The following is a 19,307-nucleotide window of genomic DNA, read 5'->3' on the forward strand; positions in this document are numbered from 1 at the left end:
ATTTTACAATTCCAACAGAAATATCATTAGAAAAGCATTTTCTTAATAATCAAAAATGAAAAAAAATAAAATTTGTAATTAATATTTGGTATAGCTCTTATTTGATAAGAATTATGATTTTTAAGAATAACTTTGCTTGAATCAATAACGTAAATTAAATTAAATTGTTTTTCTGTATTAATTTTATGCTTTACAAAAAATTCCTTAATTAATTCAATTAACTAATTGTAAGAATCTATTTTAATTTCAGAATAAGCAGCTGAATATTATCATATGTAGTTATATAAGATACAAACCTTTGCTTAAGCTGTATGCAAAAAAATTCTTGAAAAAAATTCGGGAAAAAAACTTATTTAAAATTAATTTTCTTAAATTACTCTGCTCAATAATACTTAACGTCAAAGTAATTATATTAGTGTACCTTTAAATGCAATAAGTTATGAAGCATAATTTAGAAAATCAAGAGCATAATCAAAAAATATAATTAAATCTTTAGAAATTCCCAATTTTAGAAACTCGATTTTTTTAGAAAGATACAAAAAATGTGGCGTCGAACTTGTTATTAAAAAATATCAGATTTTTTGTTGATTTTTCTTTATTGATTCTGATTTCTGTGAAGTGCTTTAGTGCTACTTTTTTCCGTTTACTGAAACAGATGTTACTGGTTTGCTGGCTTTCCACAAGTTTTTCGCTGAAAGAGGACAATAATTGTGCTATTTAGAAGCATACAAATAAAATATTAGCATACATTTAGTTTCTTTTTCAAAATAAATAATAATTTAACTGTAGAAATTCAACTCATGCATCGCAAAACGTAGTTAATTTTTTAAATCAAATCCCTAAGTACTTTTGTTTATCAATCTCTTATCACACATTAGCAAAAATTAAAGACAAAAACAAAACGTTAAAACTCTTTTTTTTTTCAGATTCCTTGAATTAATATAAATGTGTTTCATAAATCGCTATCTTAGTCATTAATCGAAGTGTGTTATAAAAAGTATTTTTTTAAACTCAACTTTACAGAAACAAACATAATAATATAAATTAGAATATCAGATTAGTATTTTAAAAAAATAATTATATTTTTAAATAAAAATCAAAACATTCCAAAGAAACTTTCATTAATGACAACGTTGCTTAGAAATGAAAATGTTGTTTCACCGGGTTAAATCAACAAACTTTTCCAGATGCTGGTTCCGTGTTTAGCTTATAATTATTGTGGGAATCAAGCCCTCTTTTGGCTACCTATTGGCTAGTGGTATTATGCTACTATATTGAAATATAGTTACGTTATCAATATCTCGAACTCTGAATCACTTGGATCCCCAAAAGTCGTGAAAAAATACACACATTTGGAATAAAACTAAAAACTCTGTAAATGTTTCATGTCCTAGAACCAAAACTCCTAGTCTTCTTCACATGAAAACTCTAGTTAAATAAAACTGTCGCAGGAAATTAATATTTTAGTACAGATGTCAACCTTTAAGTCCTTAAAAAAACCTCATAAATTTTATGGTATTACAATTTGCACTGAGTTTCATTTTTGCAGTTAGTTTGAATTCATAGAATCATCATTTCAACAAAACAAGGTAAATTCAACGATTTATTTACACAAAAGTTCCATCACTATTAGATTGATCTCAAGCCGCGATTGAGCTATTGAGAAGTTTTATTTTTGAGGATGATAAGTTGTGTTTATACAGATCTTATCGTGTCGCATGTAGAAATTATGAATATGAACAGTTCCAGATTTTCATAAATTAGTACTTGGATTGTTTCTTCAGAACAATTGTAACTCATGACAACTCTTCCATAAACCCCATTTGTACTAATAGCTGCCAAAATGGAGAAGTGAGATTAATTTTCTTCAAACTCTTGTGATATTCATAAATATCATATCATAAATATCATATCATAAATATAATATAAATATGTCAATATAATATCAGATGACAAGATATTTATGAATATAATAAATTCATAAATATCTTGTCATCTGATGAAATATATTTAGTTTTGCTACTATAGTTAATTTCTCGTTCAGTTAAACGTAATATTTAAATGCATTATTTTATTACAAATATGATTTAAAAACAGAGAATAAAAAATTAATGCTATGTGTCAGCCAATGAGCTACTTACAGCAACTTCGCACTAACACGTAAAGAAATATACTTATAATATACTATATAAGAAATATTTATTCGAGACTTCGAAATGACGGCTGGATTTTTTTTCTTCTTATTCTTGATTGTAATAATGACTCAGTTTTTTCTATATTGGAGATGTTTAAAGAAAAAATTGTTTGCTTGCAATTGTAAATAGCTAGTATTAGATGGAAAAGAAAGATTTGAGACATTAATCATTTTTTTTCAATCAATACAATTTAAAATCTACAATATCATAAAAAGTGTTCACTGGCGAAACAAAAATATCAAAACCTTAAAAAAAAGAAGTTGAGGAATCAGCTTTAAAGATATCGCAGCGTTCATTGAAGATTAAGACTAGTAATATCTCGCTTAAAACTACTACAAAAAAGAACCAACTTTTAAATCCAATTTGTGGAATAGGTTTTGTTGCTATAGGAGCAAAATATCATAAATTATTTTCTTACTTTTACAAAATTTTAGAAAAAATTTGCAAAAGTTCATTGTTTTACTCCACACAACAATCCTTTATAAATCATTTTGCTAAGTTGCTGCTGAATACAATCATAATTAATTCAGAGATACTAAAAATTATCCAGAATTTTAATTAGAGATTCTATCAAAAAGTAACTCTTTTAGTGCAACTGAATTTAAACCAAGCAACAAGCAGTAAAAACGGTGGCTACAACAAAGGCACAACATGTTAGTCAAACCCAAGCAACGAAGTCTTTTTGAATTGCTTTTTAATATAAATATTGAAGAAGATGCAGTGTTTCCAGATTTTTGAAATAACTGAAACAGAAGATATGATTTTATGTCACACATGATTATGACACAAAGGCTAACGGATTTATGCATAAAGCAGCTTCAATCTTGCTGTGATAAGTCTCACAGTCTTCATCCGTAGAGTGTATTAAGCTTCCAGTTGCTAACAATGAATGAATTTTGCTTTCGTAAATTTTCAAATGTTTTTACCTAGAGGTACATAAATAGTGATGGTTAAGATAATGTGTATTTTTTGGAGAAAAAAAATATGTACCATAATACCTGAATCACGTAATAAATTGGTGGATATAAAATAACTTCACAATTTTTAATAACTGTAATAAAACTCTATTCCTTTCGTCGTATTTATTAATAGCAAATAATATTTACAATAACAAAGAGTATTATTTCATTGTCAACATATATTTTGTAACTGCAATTCAATAAGTTTCATGCCCCAATTTGAAAAAACATATTATTGCGCTAAAATACTAAAAGTATCTATTATAATTTCTTAAGCTTGTACAAAATGTTAATGTGAAAATATTTTTTGTCGAACTTCGTCTTCTTTAATTAACAGGCATTATTTAATTTTATTTAATGCAAAATTTCAAAATTGCCTAACTTTTCAAGCAGAAATTGTTTTTAAGCCATCTTTCGACGCTTCGTCCTATTGCCTAATATAATTCTCTTAATTACTTTGGTTCAAAGTAATTCTTGCATAGTCACAGACATGTATACACATAATTGATCGTCTATAAAAATTAACAGTGGAACAACAGAAAATATATTCGTTGAGCACAAATCTGGTGGGTTATTTTCTCTTCAGAGACGAGTTCTGATTCATTCAAAACAATGATTCTTGCCGTGTTTTCATGAAACAAGGACCCAGTAAGCCAAAGTCCTGTGGTCTTGACCAGTGAATAGTTGGTTGCAGGTATCAGAGAGGCATTCCTATTTAGGACCGAAATTCTTAATTTTCCATATATATTATTATAATCAGTGTGCAAAATTCCTCCTTTAGTCTCTAAGCTATTCGCAGTACATTTTAGAGTCCTATAGAAGTATTTTTACATTCTAATTCTATATAGGGTCTTAGATTATTTTTAAGGATGACAATGCATGCTAACACTTATCTTGCTGATTGATATTCAGAAGATAAAGAAGCAATATATTTCTAAAGATATATCATTCCATGAAGTATTTCTGGAATGTTTAAGGCAGAGAAATTGCTTTTCTAGTTCAAGAAAATCTCTCTCCAAAAAAAGAAAAAAGAAAAGAAAATTCATGTTGTTTATGATTTTAAATATTTTTTTCATAAAATTTTATTTGATTTTCTTATTTAAAAGTTAAGAAACATTGCCTAAAAAGTAAAAATTATATAAATTTTCAAAAATTATAAAAAAAAAAATTGTTTCTACATTTAGAGAATACTTACTCCTCGTTCACCAAGAGCTGTAAATGAAAATTAAACAAACTTTAATTAAAAAGGTTTAGTACAGAAATTATTTTTTTTTCAATACAGACATTACTGTTACTAAATGTATTTTTATGAAGTTTTTTTTTTGCTTAATATTTCAAAATAATATAGTGATGATAAAAGAAACATTATGAATGCTTAGTAATTATATATTTTTATATGACATATTCAAATAATCATACTGATAAATAATAAAAGAATGAGCTTTATATAATTTTCAGCTTTTTAATATTTTTTTAAATATTGTTACTTTTTTTCTTTAAAAAAAATAAAACGAAAACATTTACTAAAAAGTGTAAAGTAAATTAATTCCTTAAATTAAAAAAAAAATTATGTTTAGAGAAAATGTTGCGTTTTTATACTGTGACTGGAATTAACATAAGCTTTAATTAAAAAGGTTTAGTACAGAAAGGGAATACTGCTACAAAATGCACTTTTTATCAAGTTCTTTTTTGCTTAATATTTGATATAAAAATAGTAATGTTTAATAACTTTATATTAAACATTATTACTGCTTAGTTTTTAAGTTTTTCTATCTCACATTTTCCAATACTCATTTTATTAGAGAGTACCCATTTCCAATACCCATTTCTAAGAGAATAAGCTTAAATCTCACATAGTTTAGGTATTTTAATATTGTTTTCTTTCCTAATTTTTATTTTAATTTCTTATTTAAATATTAAAAACATTTCGGAAATGCAAAAATTAAATCAATTCTGCAGAAATTTTGTAAAAAAAAAATCATGTTTTGGAGAATACTTACCATTTGCAATTTTGAAAAAATCTTGGTTACGCTGTAATTAAAAAGGTTTAGTACATAAATAATTTTTTTTTTAATTTCCCCATGTGACACATTGTATAACACATACTGATAAAGATTTTTTTTCCAATTTTCTCTATTATTCAAAATGTCATTTTTCAACCAGTGATCTAATTTAAATGAACTCTTATTTAACTAAAATGACATTTGCTTGAAAAAATAGATTTCAATACATTTATTATGTATTTAATTTTTTTAACTAAAAATCAGTTTAAAGATAAAAGTCATCAACCATTATTTACTTCCTAAGTGATATTCTACAATAAGGAATAATGAATATAATATATAATTAATAAGAAATAGGGCACCACAATTAAAATTTGGGGGGAAAATATTCTCCTTTTGCAGTTTTATACAAAGATTCATAATAGCCTTTTTTACAAGCCTTTTCTGCAAAATTATAAAAATCTTGGCGATATCTTCAACCTTAAAAAAGTTAATTTGGTCATTTCCGATGTATTTACTACATCATATATTTCTTTCTTTCCAGACACTGAAAAAACTTAGAATTCTATTTAAAATTTGCTGAGAATGAAAGAGTCATATCATTATTAGACTTTAATAGATTTACCAAATTTGCTTTTGATAGGAGATTTCAATAGAGTTGTATGCAAAGGCTGGTTTAACAAATACAAAGGTCTTTTTGAGGAGGTGCATTGTTATTTTTTTTTTTGGTGAAATTTCATTGTTATGATTTATGAATTAGTCAAAAGGTCTATATTTTGAACTCGGATTTCTAAAATTTTTGGACAACCCAGAGGCATAACTTAGAAAATAGGGCAGGCTTTGATTGTTGTAAATTATTTTATGTTTGTATACTATTTTATTTAAATAATATATAATATAAAATACCACAAATTGTGATTTTGTTTGTGATATTGAGTGAAAATGAATTTCATTGAAGATCATTTTCTTCCTTCTTTTTAGTAGGTGGTCTTTATAATGAGTTTCTATAAACATCTAAGTGGAAGTGAAAAAAGAAAACGCATTACTTAGAAAATAGGGCAGGCTTTGATTGTTGTATATTATTTTATGTTTGTATACTATTTTATTTAAATAATATATAATATAAAATACCACAAATTGTGATTTTGTTTGTGATATTGAGTGAAAATGAATTTCATTGAAGATCATTTTCTTCCTTCTTTTTAGTAGGTGGTCTTTATAATGAGTTTCTATAAACATCTAAGTGGAAGTGAAAAAAGAAAACGCATTACTTAGAAAATAGGGCAGGCTTTGATTGTTGTATATTATTTTATGTTTGTATACTATTTTATTTAAATAATATATAATATAAAATACCACAAATTGTGATTTTGTTTGTGATATTGAGTGAAAATGAATTTCATTGAAGATCATTTTCTTCCTTCTTTTTAGTAGGTGGTCTTTATAATGAGTTTCTATAAACATCTAAGTGGAAGTGAAAAAAGAAAACGCATTACTTAGAAAATAGGGCAGGCTTTGATTGTTGTATATTATTTTATGTTTGTATACTATTTTATTTAAATAATATATAATATAAAATACCACAAATTGTGATTTTGTTTGTGATATTGAGTGAAAATGAATTTCATTGAAGATCATTTTCTTCCTTCTTTTTAGTAGGTGGTCTTTATAATGAGTTTCTATAAACATCTAAGTGGAAGTGAAAAAAGAAAACGCATTACTTAGAAAATAGGGCAGGCTTTGATTGTTGTATATTATTTTATGTTTGTATACTATTTTATTTAAATAATATATAATATAAAATACCACAAATTGTGATTTTGTTTGTGATATTGAGTGAAAATGAATTTCATTGAAGATCATTTTCTTCCTTCTTTTTAGTAGGTGGTCTTTATAATGAGTTTCTATAAACATCTAAGTGGAAGTGAAAAAAGAAAACGCATTACTTAGAAAATAGGGCAGGCTTTGATTGTTGTATATTATTTTATGTTTGTATACTATTTTATTTAAATAATATATAATATAAAATACCACAAATTGTGATTTTGTTTGTGATATTGAGTGAAAATGAATTTCATTGAAGATCATTTTCTTCCTTCTTTTTAGTAGGTGGTCTTTATAATGAGTTTCTATAAACATCTAAGTGGAAGTGAAAATAGAAAACGCATTACTTAGAAAATAGGGCAGGCTTTGATTGTTGTATATTATTTTATGTTTGTATACTATTTTATTTAAATAATATATAATATAAAATACCACAAATTGTGATTTTGTTTGTGATATTGAGTGAAAATGAATTTCATTGAAGATCATTTTCTTCCTTCTTTTTAGTAGGTGGTCTTTATAATGAGTTTCTATAAACATCTAAGTGGAAGTGAAAAAAGAAAACGCATTACTTAGAAAATAGGGCAGGCTTTGATTGTTGTATATTATTTTATGTTTGTATACTATTTTATTTAAATAATATATAATATAAAATACCACAAATTGTGATTTTGTTTGTGATATTGAGTGAAAATGAATTTCATTGAAGATCATTTTCTTCCTTCTTTTTAGTAGGTGGTCTTTATAATGAGTTTCTATAAACATCTAAGTGGAAGTGAAAAAAGAAAACGCATTACTTAGAAAATAGGGCAGGCTTTGATTGTTGTATATTATTTTATGTTTGTATACTATTTTATTTAAATAATATATAATATAAAATACCACAAATTGTGATTTTGTTTGTGATATTGAGTGAAAATGAATTTCATTGAAGATCATTTTCTTCCTTCTTTTTAGTAGGTGGTCTTTATAATGAGTTTCTATAAACATCTAAGTGGAAGTGAAAAAAGAAAACGCATTACTTAGAAAATAGGGCAGGCTTTGATTGTTGTATATTATTTTATGTTTGTATACTATTTTATTTAAATAATATATAATATAAAATACCACAAATTGTGATTTTGTTTGTGATATTGAGTGAAAATGAATTTCATTGAAGATCATTTTCTTCCTTCTTTTTAGTAAGTGGTCTTTATAATGAGTTTCTATAAACATCTAAGTGGAAGTGAAAAAAGAAACCGAAGAGTAGATTGAGACAAAGTGGCAAAACAAATGAAAAGATCGTTGGACAAATTTTTAACTGTAGATGGAGAACAATTACAACAATCGTCATCATTTTCACAAACTCCAGAAACATCATTTATGTCCGGAATTATTCTGCAAAAAAAAAAAGACCAGCAGAAAAACCAAGCAATTCTGTGTCCGAAAGTAGAATTTCAGGATATAAGAAATATTTCAACTTTTATTTCTAAAAGTTCACAAAACATTAGAACAAAACTTTTTTTTGCCATAAATGTGATGCCGAATGTTATTGTCAAGTAAAAAACAATATTTGTAATTTTTATGGAACAAAAACTAACTCAAATGTAACAAGAATAAAAAATATCAATAAAATGTTTTTATGATTTTTAAATATACACACATTTTACGATAACTGATGTATTTAAAAAAGTAAACAAAATATAAAAATTGAATTGGAATATATATATATCAGCAATTACCCTAGTATGTGTGCAAATATAACCCTTTGCGCAAGGACAGTGGTAGACGTTGCTCTGACCAGATTCGCAAATGTCACCTGAAAAATATAGATATTTTAATTAAAACTAATGGTTGGAATTATTGTTCTGTTTATATATATATAGGGCACTATATATATTTTTGCCACAATCGCAATTTAATTTTGAACGCTCTTGAAAACGTAACTATTCATTTTTCTTACGTTCGTGGCCATAGCGGTATTTTGGGCAATGAAAGAGCAGACCAATTGGTTAGGGAAGCTACGTGTGGTGAAATAGACTTAAGGGTGTCTGTTCCAGCTTCTCACTGGAAGCGCATCGCTAGAGATAAAATCATTGCGGACTGGAATGCTGAATTTCTTGCTTCGCCTCTGTCGCTTTGGACGAAAAGGTTCTTTCCATCCATTTTTCACCGTTTGCAATGTAAATTCTTTGCAACTGATTTTAAATTGACCCAAATTTTAACAAACCATGGAAATTTTAAGAGATATTTATTTCGTTTCCATCTGCAGACCAGTGGAAATTGTGCTTGCGGTGATGCTGATGAAGATGCTGAACATATTCTTCTTCATTGTAGTCTGTATGCGAGTGCCCGAATGAATTTAAAGACTGATTTGAGACGTCTTTCTATTTGTTGGCCACCTGTCTTGTCAGAACTGGTCAAAAGTATTGAAAGTCTTGCGGCCTTGCGGAATTTTGTTTTGAATGTAAATTTGTAAATTTTTCCTCTTTTGTTTTCTACTTACAACTGTAAGCCTCATGCTCTACTTTGTGGTGCATGAGGAGTTTTAAGTCGTTTAAATAAAAAAAAAATCGCAATTTAATGTAGATCAAACATCACTAACGGCATTTTAAACTTTCATTGCTAAATATTAATTTCTGGCAGTGTACATATTCATTGTGTTTTGAGCAATAATAATTTCTCTTCGATATTAAAAACTCGAAAGTACACGAGTATTTTTCAAAATTCGAATACGTCCGAATATGTTTATTGCAGTTTTAAATAATTTTTCATGAATTCTTTTTTAAAAAAACTGAAAGACTTAAAATTAAATCGGTTGTAGAAAAATATACAGGAAGTACGATGGAGTAAAGAATTTAGTTCAAGAATTTTAAGCAACTTAACACTAGAGGTGCCGTGAGGGTCATTTTGATCAATTTTTGCCACTTATCATGCTGTTTTTAAAGATGCGAGGGTGCTTCAAAGCTTTTACTTCTTATTGAATTATTTCTGAGTATACTACAGTCAAACCCCGCTATAGTGAACCTTCAAGGGACCAAAATTTTGGTTCACTATAACCGGGTGTTCACTATATCCGTTACGCAGGCAATTTAACTAATGGTTCCCAAACTCCTTCCTTTTATTACACATTATTCAAATAAATGACTGAAAAATATTATGTAGTAGCAAAAAATGTGTTATTTTTCATTATTCTTCGTCTTGCGTACGAAAAAAATTTGTAATCTTTAGATGATGAGCAATCCTCAACATCAGATATGAAAACACTTCCCGACTCTCAGCTAATTTTTCCTGAATTTCTGCCGTTTTACAAACCCGTCTAACCTGCCATTCGAGCACATACAAGTAGTCTCATAAAATCATTTAGCAAATTCATCGACATTTGTCCAGATACTGGAAGATTGCGGCTTCTTCGAATGGTGAACCACTTCAGTAATGCTTCCTCAACATCCTTGTGATCTGCTTTTTCTCAATTTTTTTCTGCCATCTAATTTTTTTCATGAGCAGAAATTATTAATTGTCTATTTTTCCATATGTTACAAACTGCAGATTTAGATAGTTTACATTTCCTGAAAATATCAGCTTGATCGCATCCATTTTCAATTTTTCTGATTATGCCCATTTTATCATCAAAGGAGAACGTTTATTGCTCTCTATAGTTAAATTGAGACACTTGTTTGCAGGCTTTTTTTCAACTAAACTGAGAACAAAAAAGAGTTGAAATGAGGGCCTTGACACAGATTAGTGTCCAACCCTTTAACCAATAATGAATAATTACTCATTCCATCTGACATAAAATGCACATTGATCCCACTGACACCTTACAGATGCATCGTCTGCCTGAGTTGGAAACATCTGCTTGGTTTGTTTAAGGATGGGAAAGTGAGATAAAAGAAGTAAACAAGAAAAAATGTTTATCACTACATTCCCCTCTATAGATGGTTTTCAAAATCGGTATATGTATTGTTTTTGAAGTAGAAATTTCAGTATTATTGCAAAAAAATGAAAAAAAAAATCAGTCGAAGACAGAAAAAAGTTCATTATATCCAACTTCCTCACTTTTTTGGTTCACTATATCCACAAAAAATAACATTATGCGTGTATAGCAAGGCACGGGACCGAACATTTCGTTCACTATAGCGGGGTTTGACTGTATATCAAAATTTCACACCTTTCTGATGATCAGTAAAATAAATAAGAACAGAAATACATAAAACAGTTAAAAGTAGTCATTTTGACCCTTTATGAGAAAAATGTTCATATTTGAAATTTCATGTCTCTTTTAAATTTTTCAGAACTACAAACATTGGGAAGATAAATTGTTGAACCGAAATTAGAGTTCACAGTACTAGAAACATTTCACGCAGCACAATAGCTTTCGTGAAACTAGCTGAGCTCTTATTAAATTATAATATTATTAACTAAGTCGAACTTATATTAAATTATAGTTTCATTATTACGTCTGCAAGAGACCATCTTCATGCTGATTATAAACAATTTTATTTGTTATAATCATGAAAATGTAAGTATTGTTGAGAAGCAGTTATTTCCAATTATATTATACTGAAATTTCATTTTATAATGAGTAAGCCACATAACTTTGGTTTCAACTCATATAAAATCCAAAAGAAATAGTTTTTTTCAATGGCCAACTTTATTTTTGCAAGTTGAAAAACGACCAACTGAATAACAACTTAGGGAAAGTAAAGTGCCCTTATTATGGAACCATACCTGAACTCCAAGTACAGCGGAACTAGCAGATGAAATTTTAATGCAAAAATCCTACGTAATTGAGGTAGTTCGTCTGAACAAAAAGAATTCTTCTATATTCAGATTTTTTCGTTATGACGTTCATCCTTTCCACTGGAAAACTGAAACAAACTACTTACTTTACAATTGCAAAATCAAAAGAATGCTATAATTCTAAACAGTATTCACGCGAATGTGTTTGCAGACGAAAACACAGGGAAGAAGCAAAGTACTATCACTTATTACTATAATATGGAATGTGACATAGATTTTACGTACTAGGGATGCTATGTACTTATTCTACAAGATGTGAAACATGTGGGAGGTGCCTCGCATTTCTTTCAAAGTTTGTGATATTGCTGACCTATATTCAAGAAATCCTCTTTCATCTTAATTACATATTGCGAATTCCTTCTTGTTCTTGTTGAAGAACTTCCAATTAGTGATTTACGAATCAGATAACCGTTATTTGATAAAATTCAGTCTATTAAGTATAAACCACGTGCCTTTTACACTGGTAAGTGCCAGAGAGAAAACTAAATACTTGCTGTAAGAAATGCTAGAATACATTTGGCAATGTTTTGTAGTCCCTTTCTCTCATCATCTACACTAATGTCTAATGAAAATTCCCATTTTAAAACATGTTATTGACAGAAGTGAATTATTTATATTCATGTCTTTCGTTTATTTTCATATTACTCGCCCCCCCCCCCCCCTTACTAAGGAATGATCTGTTTCACAAATTACATTATACTGTAATATTGTCATTGTGTTAAAATGATAAGAAAAAAATAAAACTATCTCTTAAAACTCTTACATATTGTATTTTGAACAATATTCATCATTTAAAAAATTATTTACTTTGAAATAAAATCAATTTTTTAATGAGAAAAAACTGATTCTAAGTATCTATTTCAGTTAAATCTAAAATCCAGCTGATGTTATAACTCAAAAAATGTACTTAAGAGGTTGGTATTCGATCTGCTTAAATGAATTCACGGTTATGACATTTGACGTGTTAAAAGAGTTATTTTCATGATTTAACTTAATGCGAGTTTCTTTTAATCAATTAATTAATTTTTTTAATTAAAGTTTTCTCAAAAATTACTGGAGTTTTAAATACATTTTATACGATTTTGGTTCTTTAAATTAAATATTTGTTGTTGAAAAATTTTGCTACTATATTATTTGTTGTAGAATTCGTTTCTCTCGAGAATTTTTTATATTTGTTATCATATTCTTAAATTGATTACAAAACAGGGCACGAAAAATCGCCCGTCCGCCCGTCCTCGGCGGTCAAAAATTCCCCGCGGGCAGCAAATTTCTCGAATCCAACGTCCGCGCGGACGGCCCTTTTCCAGTTGATGTTCGTGATATATTTTCAATTTTTGTTATCTTATTAAAGTATAGCTCCTCACTTCTAAAATGACCCTCTAATCTCGAAATACAGCAACACACTGCGCATGGTGGAATTGATGTTTTCTCTGTCTGGGAGTACTGCAGCGGTTGAGAGGGGCTTTTCAGAAATGAACTTACAACAAAACACATTACGTACTGGTCTTAAACAAGAAGCGTCAACCGCAATTATGAACATCTATTTAAATGAAAAACCTCTTTCAGATTTCTGCGATGAAACCTCTGTAAATCATTGGCTTGATTGTGGAACTGGCAAACGTCATATTTGATTCATTTAAAAAACGCAGTACCATCGGATAATAGACAGATAACTTGACCTCTCTTATTTAAATTATTTCTTTAAAGAAATAAATTATTTCATTAAAGAAATTCTAGGTTTTACTATTAGTAACCTAGTATTTCTTTTATTACCGTATAATGTAACTAGTAACTACTAAGTAGCTACTAATAACTACTAATAACTAGTAACTACTAATTCATTGTGCAATTTATATATTTGTTAGTAATAAATAAGAGAAAATTATATTTGTATTTATTTAGAGGTGACGGGTTAGTTTCAAAGGAGGACGGGTACATTGTTGGACAAGCCGTCCTCGAGGACGGGTAAAATTTCTAAGTTTTTTCGAGCCCTGTTACAAAAGAAAGAGGGAGATATTTTTGATGTTGCCTAAATATAAATCTTAAGAATTTTTAATGAATTTTTTTAAAATTAAAAATTATTTATATGTGAGGAATCATATTTTTTTTAATATTTAAATAGTTTATAATTAATTCTCGTTTATTTCTTCGTATTGGATGGTATGTATTCTTTGTGTTAAGTTTTTTTCCTTCAAGAGCAAGTGATTATTTAACAAATACAGGAAATTGTTTATTTCATTTCGATTAATATATTAGCTAAATGTTCTTGTAGAAAACTTCACTATTTGTATACATTGTTAAAGTGTTATTTGTTTTTGGGGAAATAAATTACTTTTGAGAGTAAACAAAAACAATGATGGATGATCCTGGAGATTGGTGAGTGGAATGAGCAGGGGGTATAGTTTTTTAGTCACTTTAAAAACTTTGATATTTTCAACCTATTTTGATGCTATGGAAAATATACTTCCTTTTCATTTAGTTTTATTTTACCTAATTTTGGATACACCTTCAATTTAGGGCATAGATAAGGAGCATAATAGCATATTGAACATAATAAACTATATTTTCTAGAGAGTAGAGGCTAGTAAAACATTTCTGGTGTTTCACAGGTTCTTAATTTATCATATATCTTTAAAATAATAATATAAGATTTAAATATAAAATAATAATTAATATAGGAGAATAATTATGCTGTCATTTCCATTTGTTGAAATGTTTTGTAATATAACTTTTCTCAAAAACGTTTATATACCCTTATTAAAGCATTTTTATACCCTTATTAAAAGCAAAGATAAGAAAGTTATAAATAAAACTCTAAAATTTTCCTACTGCACAAAACACCCAAAACTTACTTGCAACATTTGTTATACACTTCTTAATGTTTCCTACATATATTTTGCTGCAGCACAAAAACAAAGCTTGTTTGAATAATTTGTAATACACTTTTCAATATTTCCTAAATATTTTTTTGTCGTTGCACAAAATACACAAAACTTTCTTGTTGCATTTGTTATGCGTTTCTCAGTGCTTCCTAGATATTTTTTTACTGTCCACAAGTCATACAAAACTAAGCTGATATGAATCTGTCTCCTATATCTCTATTTTTTTTACTATTGACTTCTGTTAACCAAAAGTGAATTATTTAAATAAATAACTGATCATGGCGTCTCCAAGTATTACCTATTTTTAACCTTCGTGATTCATTTACGCTTAATCGAACGAAATCTTAACCAAGTGGATTGAAATTGATTTTAAAACTATAAGTGGAATGAAAAAACAAAAGTAAAACAAAAAATATCTGTTTATTGATTTTTAAATCAAACAGTCATAATCCATAAAAATAATTGTCTAATCAATAGAAATAATAGTTTGAAAGGCATAAGAGTTTATAAATCGTTAGAATAAAGGGAGTATAATTCCATGTATTTAATTCTCATAACTGAACAATAATTACCCCCAATTAACTTGGTTTTGCTCGAATCGTATCTAAAATGAAGACACATCTTACAGTAGTAATTTCTGTTTGCCCTTATTCATCAATTGAACTAAAAAATAAAAAATGTAGATTTTTCAAATAATCACGATTTGTCCTGTATTTTATTTGGTTGGTTTGATTGATATAAATGTCATTTCAATTATGTGCGATAAAAATCAAAAGTCTTTTGTATTTGTGTGTATAGATTGGTTATTTTATTTACCTTCTGTTCCAAGCTTTCTACATTTTCCTTCTTCTGTAGATGTGATACAACATTCGTCATCATTGCATTGTCTGTTACTACTACACCCAGCGTCAGCAGTCTTGGGAAAATATAACAGAAATAAAAAGAAATTAAAATGTTATTCCATTTTCTCAAAAAAAATTCATTTGTTTGGCTTACTACATTCTATTACTATTAAAAAAAATGTATGAAAATATGTCGAAAGTGTGTGTATGCTTACAATTCTTACAATGATGTGTGTATTACACAACATAAGTAGACAGTCTCATTTTGCACAATATTGGTAAATAACTATTCATTTCATTAACTCAGATTACGAGATTACTTTAGTACCTTGAAAAGACAAATCCAAGATTAATTTTTTCTAAACCTATGCCTGTATACATTGTTGGTAGATCCGCCCGATTTCTTAGAATTAAAAATTGCTTAAAATCATTTCAATTTCAGAAACTGATTTTTTTTAAAAATAATTTCTTCAAAAACTAACTTATAAGAATTGTTCGCATCTCTGAACCGATCCACACCAATTTTGGTGTGTATACTTTCGAAGACACGGCAGACAAAACTATCTGCTCAATAACTCCCTCCAATTATCAGTTCTTGCATCAAAAAAGAGTTTTCAATAGGATTTGATGCATATTAAGTATTTTGAGAGATCTGCAAGCCTTCAGCTCTAATAAATCAAAAATAAGTTTTATTACAATTTCTTACGAAAACTCCATTTGAAATTTCGAAAGATAGTCAATCACAAGTAAAATCAACGTTAATAATTTTGCTAGGTGACGTCAGGGAATTAATATTTACATATTACTACTATTGGAATTAGTATAAAGGTTTATGAAACCACTTGTTTCCTCACTGAAGTCTATCAAATCACTGAAAAGCAGTAATGACGACATAAAATTTACGTAAAAAATGGATTTTACCAGTGATCCACTCAGAATGTCAGTACTTTAAACCGCAAAATTATCGGTGATAACCGCAATCTAGGAAATACGGTCCCGATAGTATAATTCAATGTTTACGGTCGGTCCAAAGTTTGGACCCCTTAATCTAAATTTTATTTTTTGCGTATTTCGTCATACTCAGGAACTTTTTATGCAATGAAAATTTTTATTGCACACAATTTTAAAATTCATATATAATTCCATACAAAAGTAATTTTAACTATTTATTAATTATTTTTTATTATTTTATTGAATAATAGTCGAAAAAGTTATTGATAGTTTACTAGAAGTTTTAAGTTTTTTAACTTTTCACTTCCTACCACTTTCTCAGTCTAGAACTGAGTTATTATATTGATTGAATATCCTAAACTAATATTTCAGATAGAGAAAATAATGTCTCTAAGTTACATTTTTTATAATACTTACCCAAAAGAATGCCAAACTCGATAAGAGAATGAGGCCAAGGAACTTCATTTTGTATGGTGGGTGATCGACGTCGGTAATAGTATATTATATACTTTAAGCAACTGTTTCCCTTTTATGTATCCATTCAAAGTATAAAAGTAAATATAATGTTTATTCATATTGTCTCACTTTCCTTTATTGTAATTTCTATAATATTTTAGTAACGCCAGGAATCAAATAAAGTGAGTTTATGATTAAGATTATGCATTCAGATAAAGCTACACTCGAACATATAATTTTTCCATTTTTTTTTTTTTTTTTTTTGAATTCGTGGTCCGGAGATTGCAGAGAAAGATTTTTTTATTTCAGCTGTACCTTGATTAGGGTCAATGATGAATTTCAATTTTGAATCCGAACAGCTTGTTAAATACGGTGATATGATTTCGGGGTTAAATCATTACAAAACGCTTTTAACAAAATATATTTAATAACAGAACTCGGGCCACAGTGGGCCAACATCCAAGATTTCGTGGCCAAAATTAGTATTTCGATAAAATTTGTTTCAAAATTTGGGGTTTTTTATGTGCAGGTAAACCGAATTTATAGTTGAGATTTTGAAATACACTAAAAATACCCAAAACAATGGAAATATGGCGTGCAAAAATAAAAATAATAATTTAGTACGCTTAAATAATTAAATATAGCAATGAAAATATAATAATTTTCGTAATTTTATATTAAAAATTAAAAGCAAATTATATTTCCGAAGTAATATTACAAAAAAATGCGAAAACATGAAAGGAAAGCATAATTTTTGTTTTTCGGAATATTTAGTCCACCTTTGCAATATGGGCAAAATGGGGCAGGTTTTTTCGAAAGAAGAAGCATAAAAGAAGACAATAAAAAAGGTTTAGCTAATTACCTCGTGGAACCTTTTGGAACTAAGTTTCGAAAGTCATTTAAACATTGTAAAATGTCAAATGATAAGATATAAACTATAAGTTTGTCAAGAGTATTAACCAATACAACAAATTGAAAAATTATTCTATAATTTAACACTAATTACTCTGATAAAAATGTAACAGTAAGGTGAAATTCCTTTATATATTTCTGAAACAAAAATTTAAAAGTTACATTTAAAAAAAATTTTTAAGCATAATTTTTATTACTTTGTACTCTCGTCGGTCCAAAAAGTAAATTATAATGCTTGGAATGATTATGAATACTTAATTTGGGCAATATTAAAACTGACTACACATAGTTCAGTTGAAAATTTAATTTTTGACTTTTGGCTAAAGATCATGGTCTTCTGACCCACAGTGGCATGGAAGAAACTGATTACAATTTACATTACGCCATCACACAGAGCGCCATCTATTGAGTTTTAGAAATTATTATTAATATTGAGAAATATTTATATATGCAGCTATTTATTTTATAGGAGTAAATTCTTGAAAAATAATAAGAATTCTTCCATTTAACAAATTAGCCTAATTAGACACTATGAAAAAAAAATACGAATATTAAATTTGATGGTAGAGATAAAAAATTACAAGCTGCTTTACTCATGTTTTGGTAAAATTAAAATAAGTTCCGGGTGTTGTGTTTTTCATTATTCGAACAATTTTCATACGTACGAATTTATAAATTAAAAACATACTTTCTAATTCTAATTAAAGAAAATTTTTGTCTTTCACGAGGACATGTTATTTTGCCCCCAAGCAAAATCCGCTATCTGCCATGAATTTTAAGACTGCAATATGACTCAGGTAAATAAGATCTTTTGAAGACAAATGTATAAGCATAGCAATAAATAAATAGCATGAATAAATAGCATAGCAATAAAGGTTTATTAGGGTGACTCAGAATAAAATCTTTCAAGTTACTGATTTTTGAACTTTAATTCGATAAAAGCGCTTACAATCTCCAGCAGAGAAAAAATGGCAATTATTGATTTACTGTAAAGCGCGTGAAGCAAAGAAGTTCTTAATAACTACAGTTCTTAATAACTATCCGTGCGCGGATTATCCGTGCTCATTCCGGAGTCACGCAATAAATATAAAGAGAAACATTTTCAAGATTAAAAAAATTTGATTCATGAAGTTATAACACTACCCAATTTTTGGAAAGCAATATTCGTTATTGGATTGCAGGATATGGAACAAATCGTCTACGTTATGGATGATATGGAAAATCGTCTGCGTTATCACGATCGTGGAGAAAGATGATACGGCTTGATGAACAATCCTCTTCAGATGTTCAAGAAAAATATGACAACAGTATTCTCGAACAAGCAAAAGAAATCTAAGGTTTCGAAATTCTTTATGAAGAAAATTTAGAAGATTGGTTTCAAAGTGATGCATGTGAGCCTGGCTTCCAGTATTTGACTGATGAAGACATCGTTATGTAGTTGAATCAAATAGTGATGATAGTAACTGATGCAGAAGATGTAGTAAATGAATGAAATACAATT

At 28.0% G+C, this 19,307-nt stretch overlaps 1 protein-coding gene across 1 annotated transcript; it reads right to left on the reverse strand.

The window, feature by feature from the left end:
- Positions 1-512: 512 nt before the first annotated feature.
- Positions 513-16,985, reverse strand: LOC122268881 (uncharacterized). The gene is made up of 6 exons (XM_071180910.2): positions 16,856-16,985; positions 15,462-15,561; positions 8,703-8,779; positions 5,155-5,185; positions 4,350-4,366; positions 513-691 (listed from the first exon to the last, which is right to left on the reverse strand). The coding sequence occupies exons 1-6, from the start codon at positions 16,901-16,903 to the stop codon at positions 659-661; spliced, it is 306 nt and encodes a 101-aa protein (XP_071037011.2). The 5' UTR covers positions 16,904-16,985; the 3' UTR covers positions 513-658.
- Positions 16,986-19,307: the final 2,322 nt, after the last annotated feature.

Source organism: Parasteatoda tepidariorum, chromosome 8 (assembly GCF_982258835.1).
Source record: "Parasteatoda tepidariorum strain Cologne lab strain chromosome 8, Ptep-v5.0, whole genome shotgun sequence".
Classification (NCBI taxonomy): domain Eukaryota; kingdom Metazoa; phylum Arthropoda; class Arachnida; order Araneae; family Theridiidae; genus Parasteatoda; species Parasteatoda tepidariorum.

What these genes read in the sequence shown, in the direction of transcription:
- LOC122268881 (XM_071180910.2), bottom strand. Translation starts at nt 16,903, where the DNA reads ATGAAGTTCCTTGGCCTCATTCTCTTATCGAGTTTGGCATTCTTTTGG. An exon ending in CGAGTTTGGCATTCTTTTGG is followed by an intron (nt 15,562 to 16,855) that starts GTAAGTATTATA and finishes TATTTTCCCAAG; the next exon opens with ACTGCTGACGCTGGGTGTAG. An exon ending in TAGAAAGCTTGGAACAGAAG is followed by an intron (nt 8,780 to 15,461) that starts GTAAATAAAATA and finishes TATATTTTTCAG; the next exon opens with GTGACATTTGCGAATCTGGT.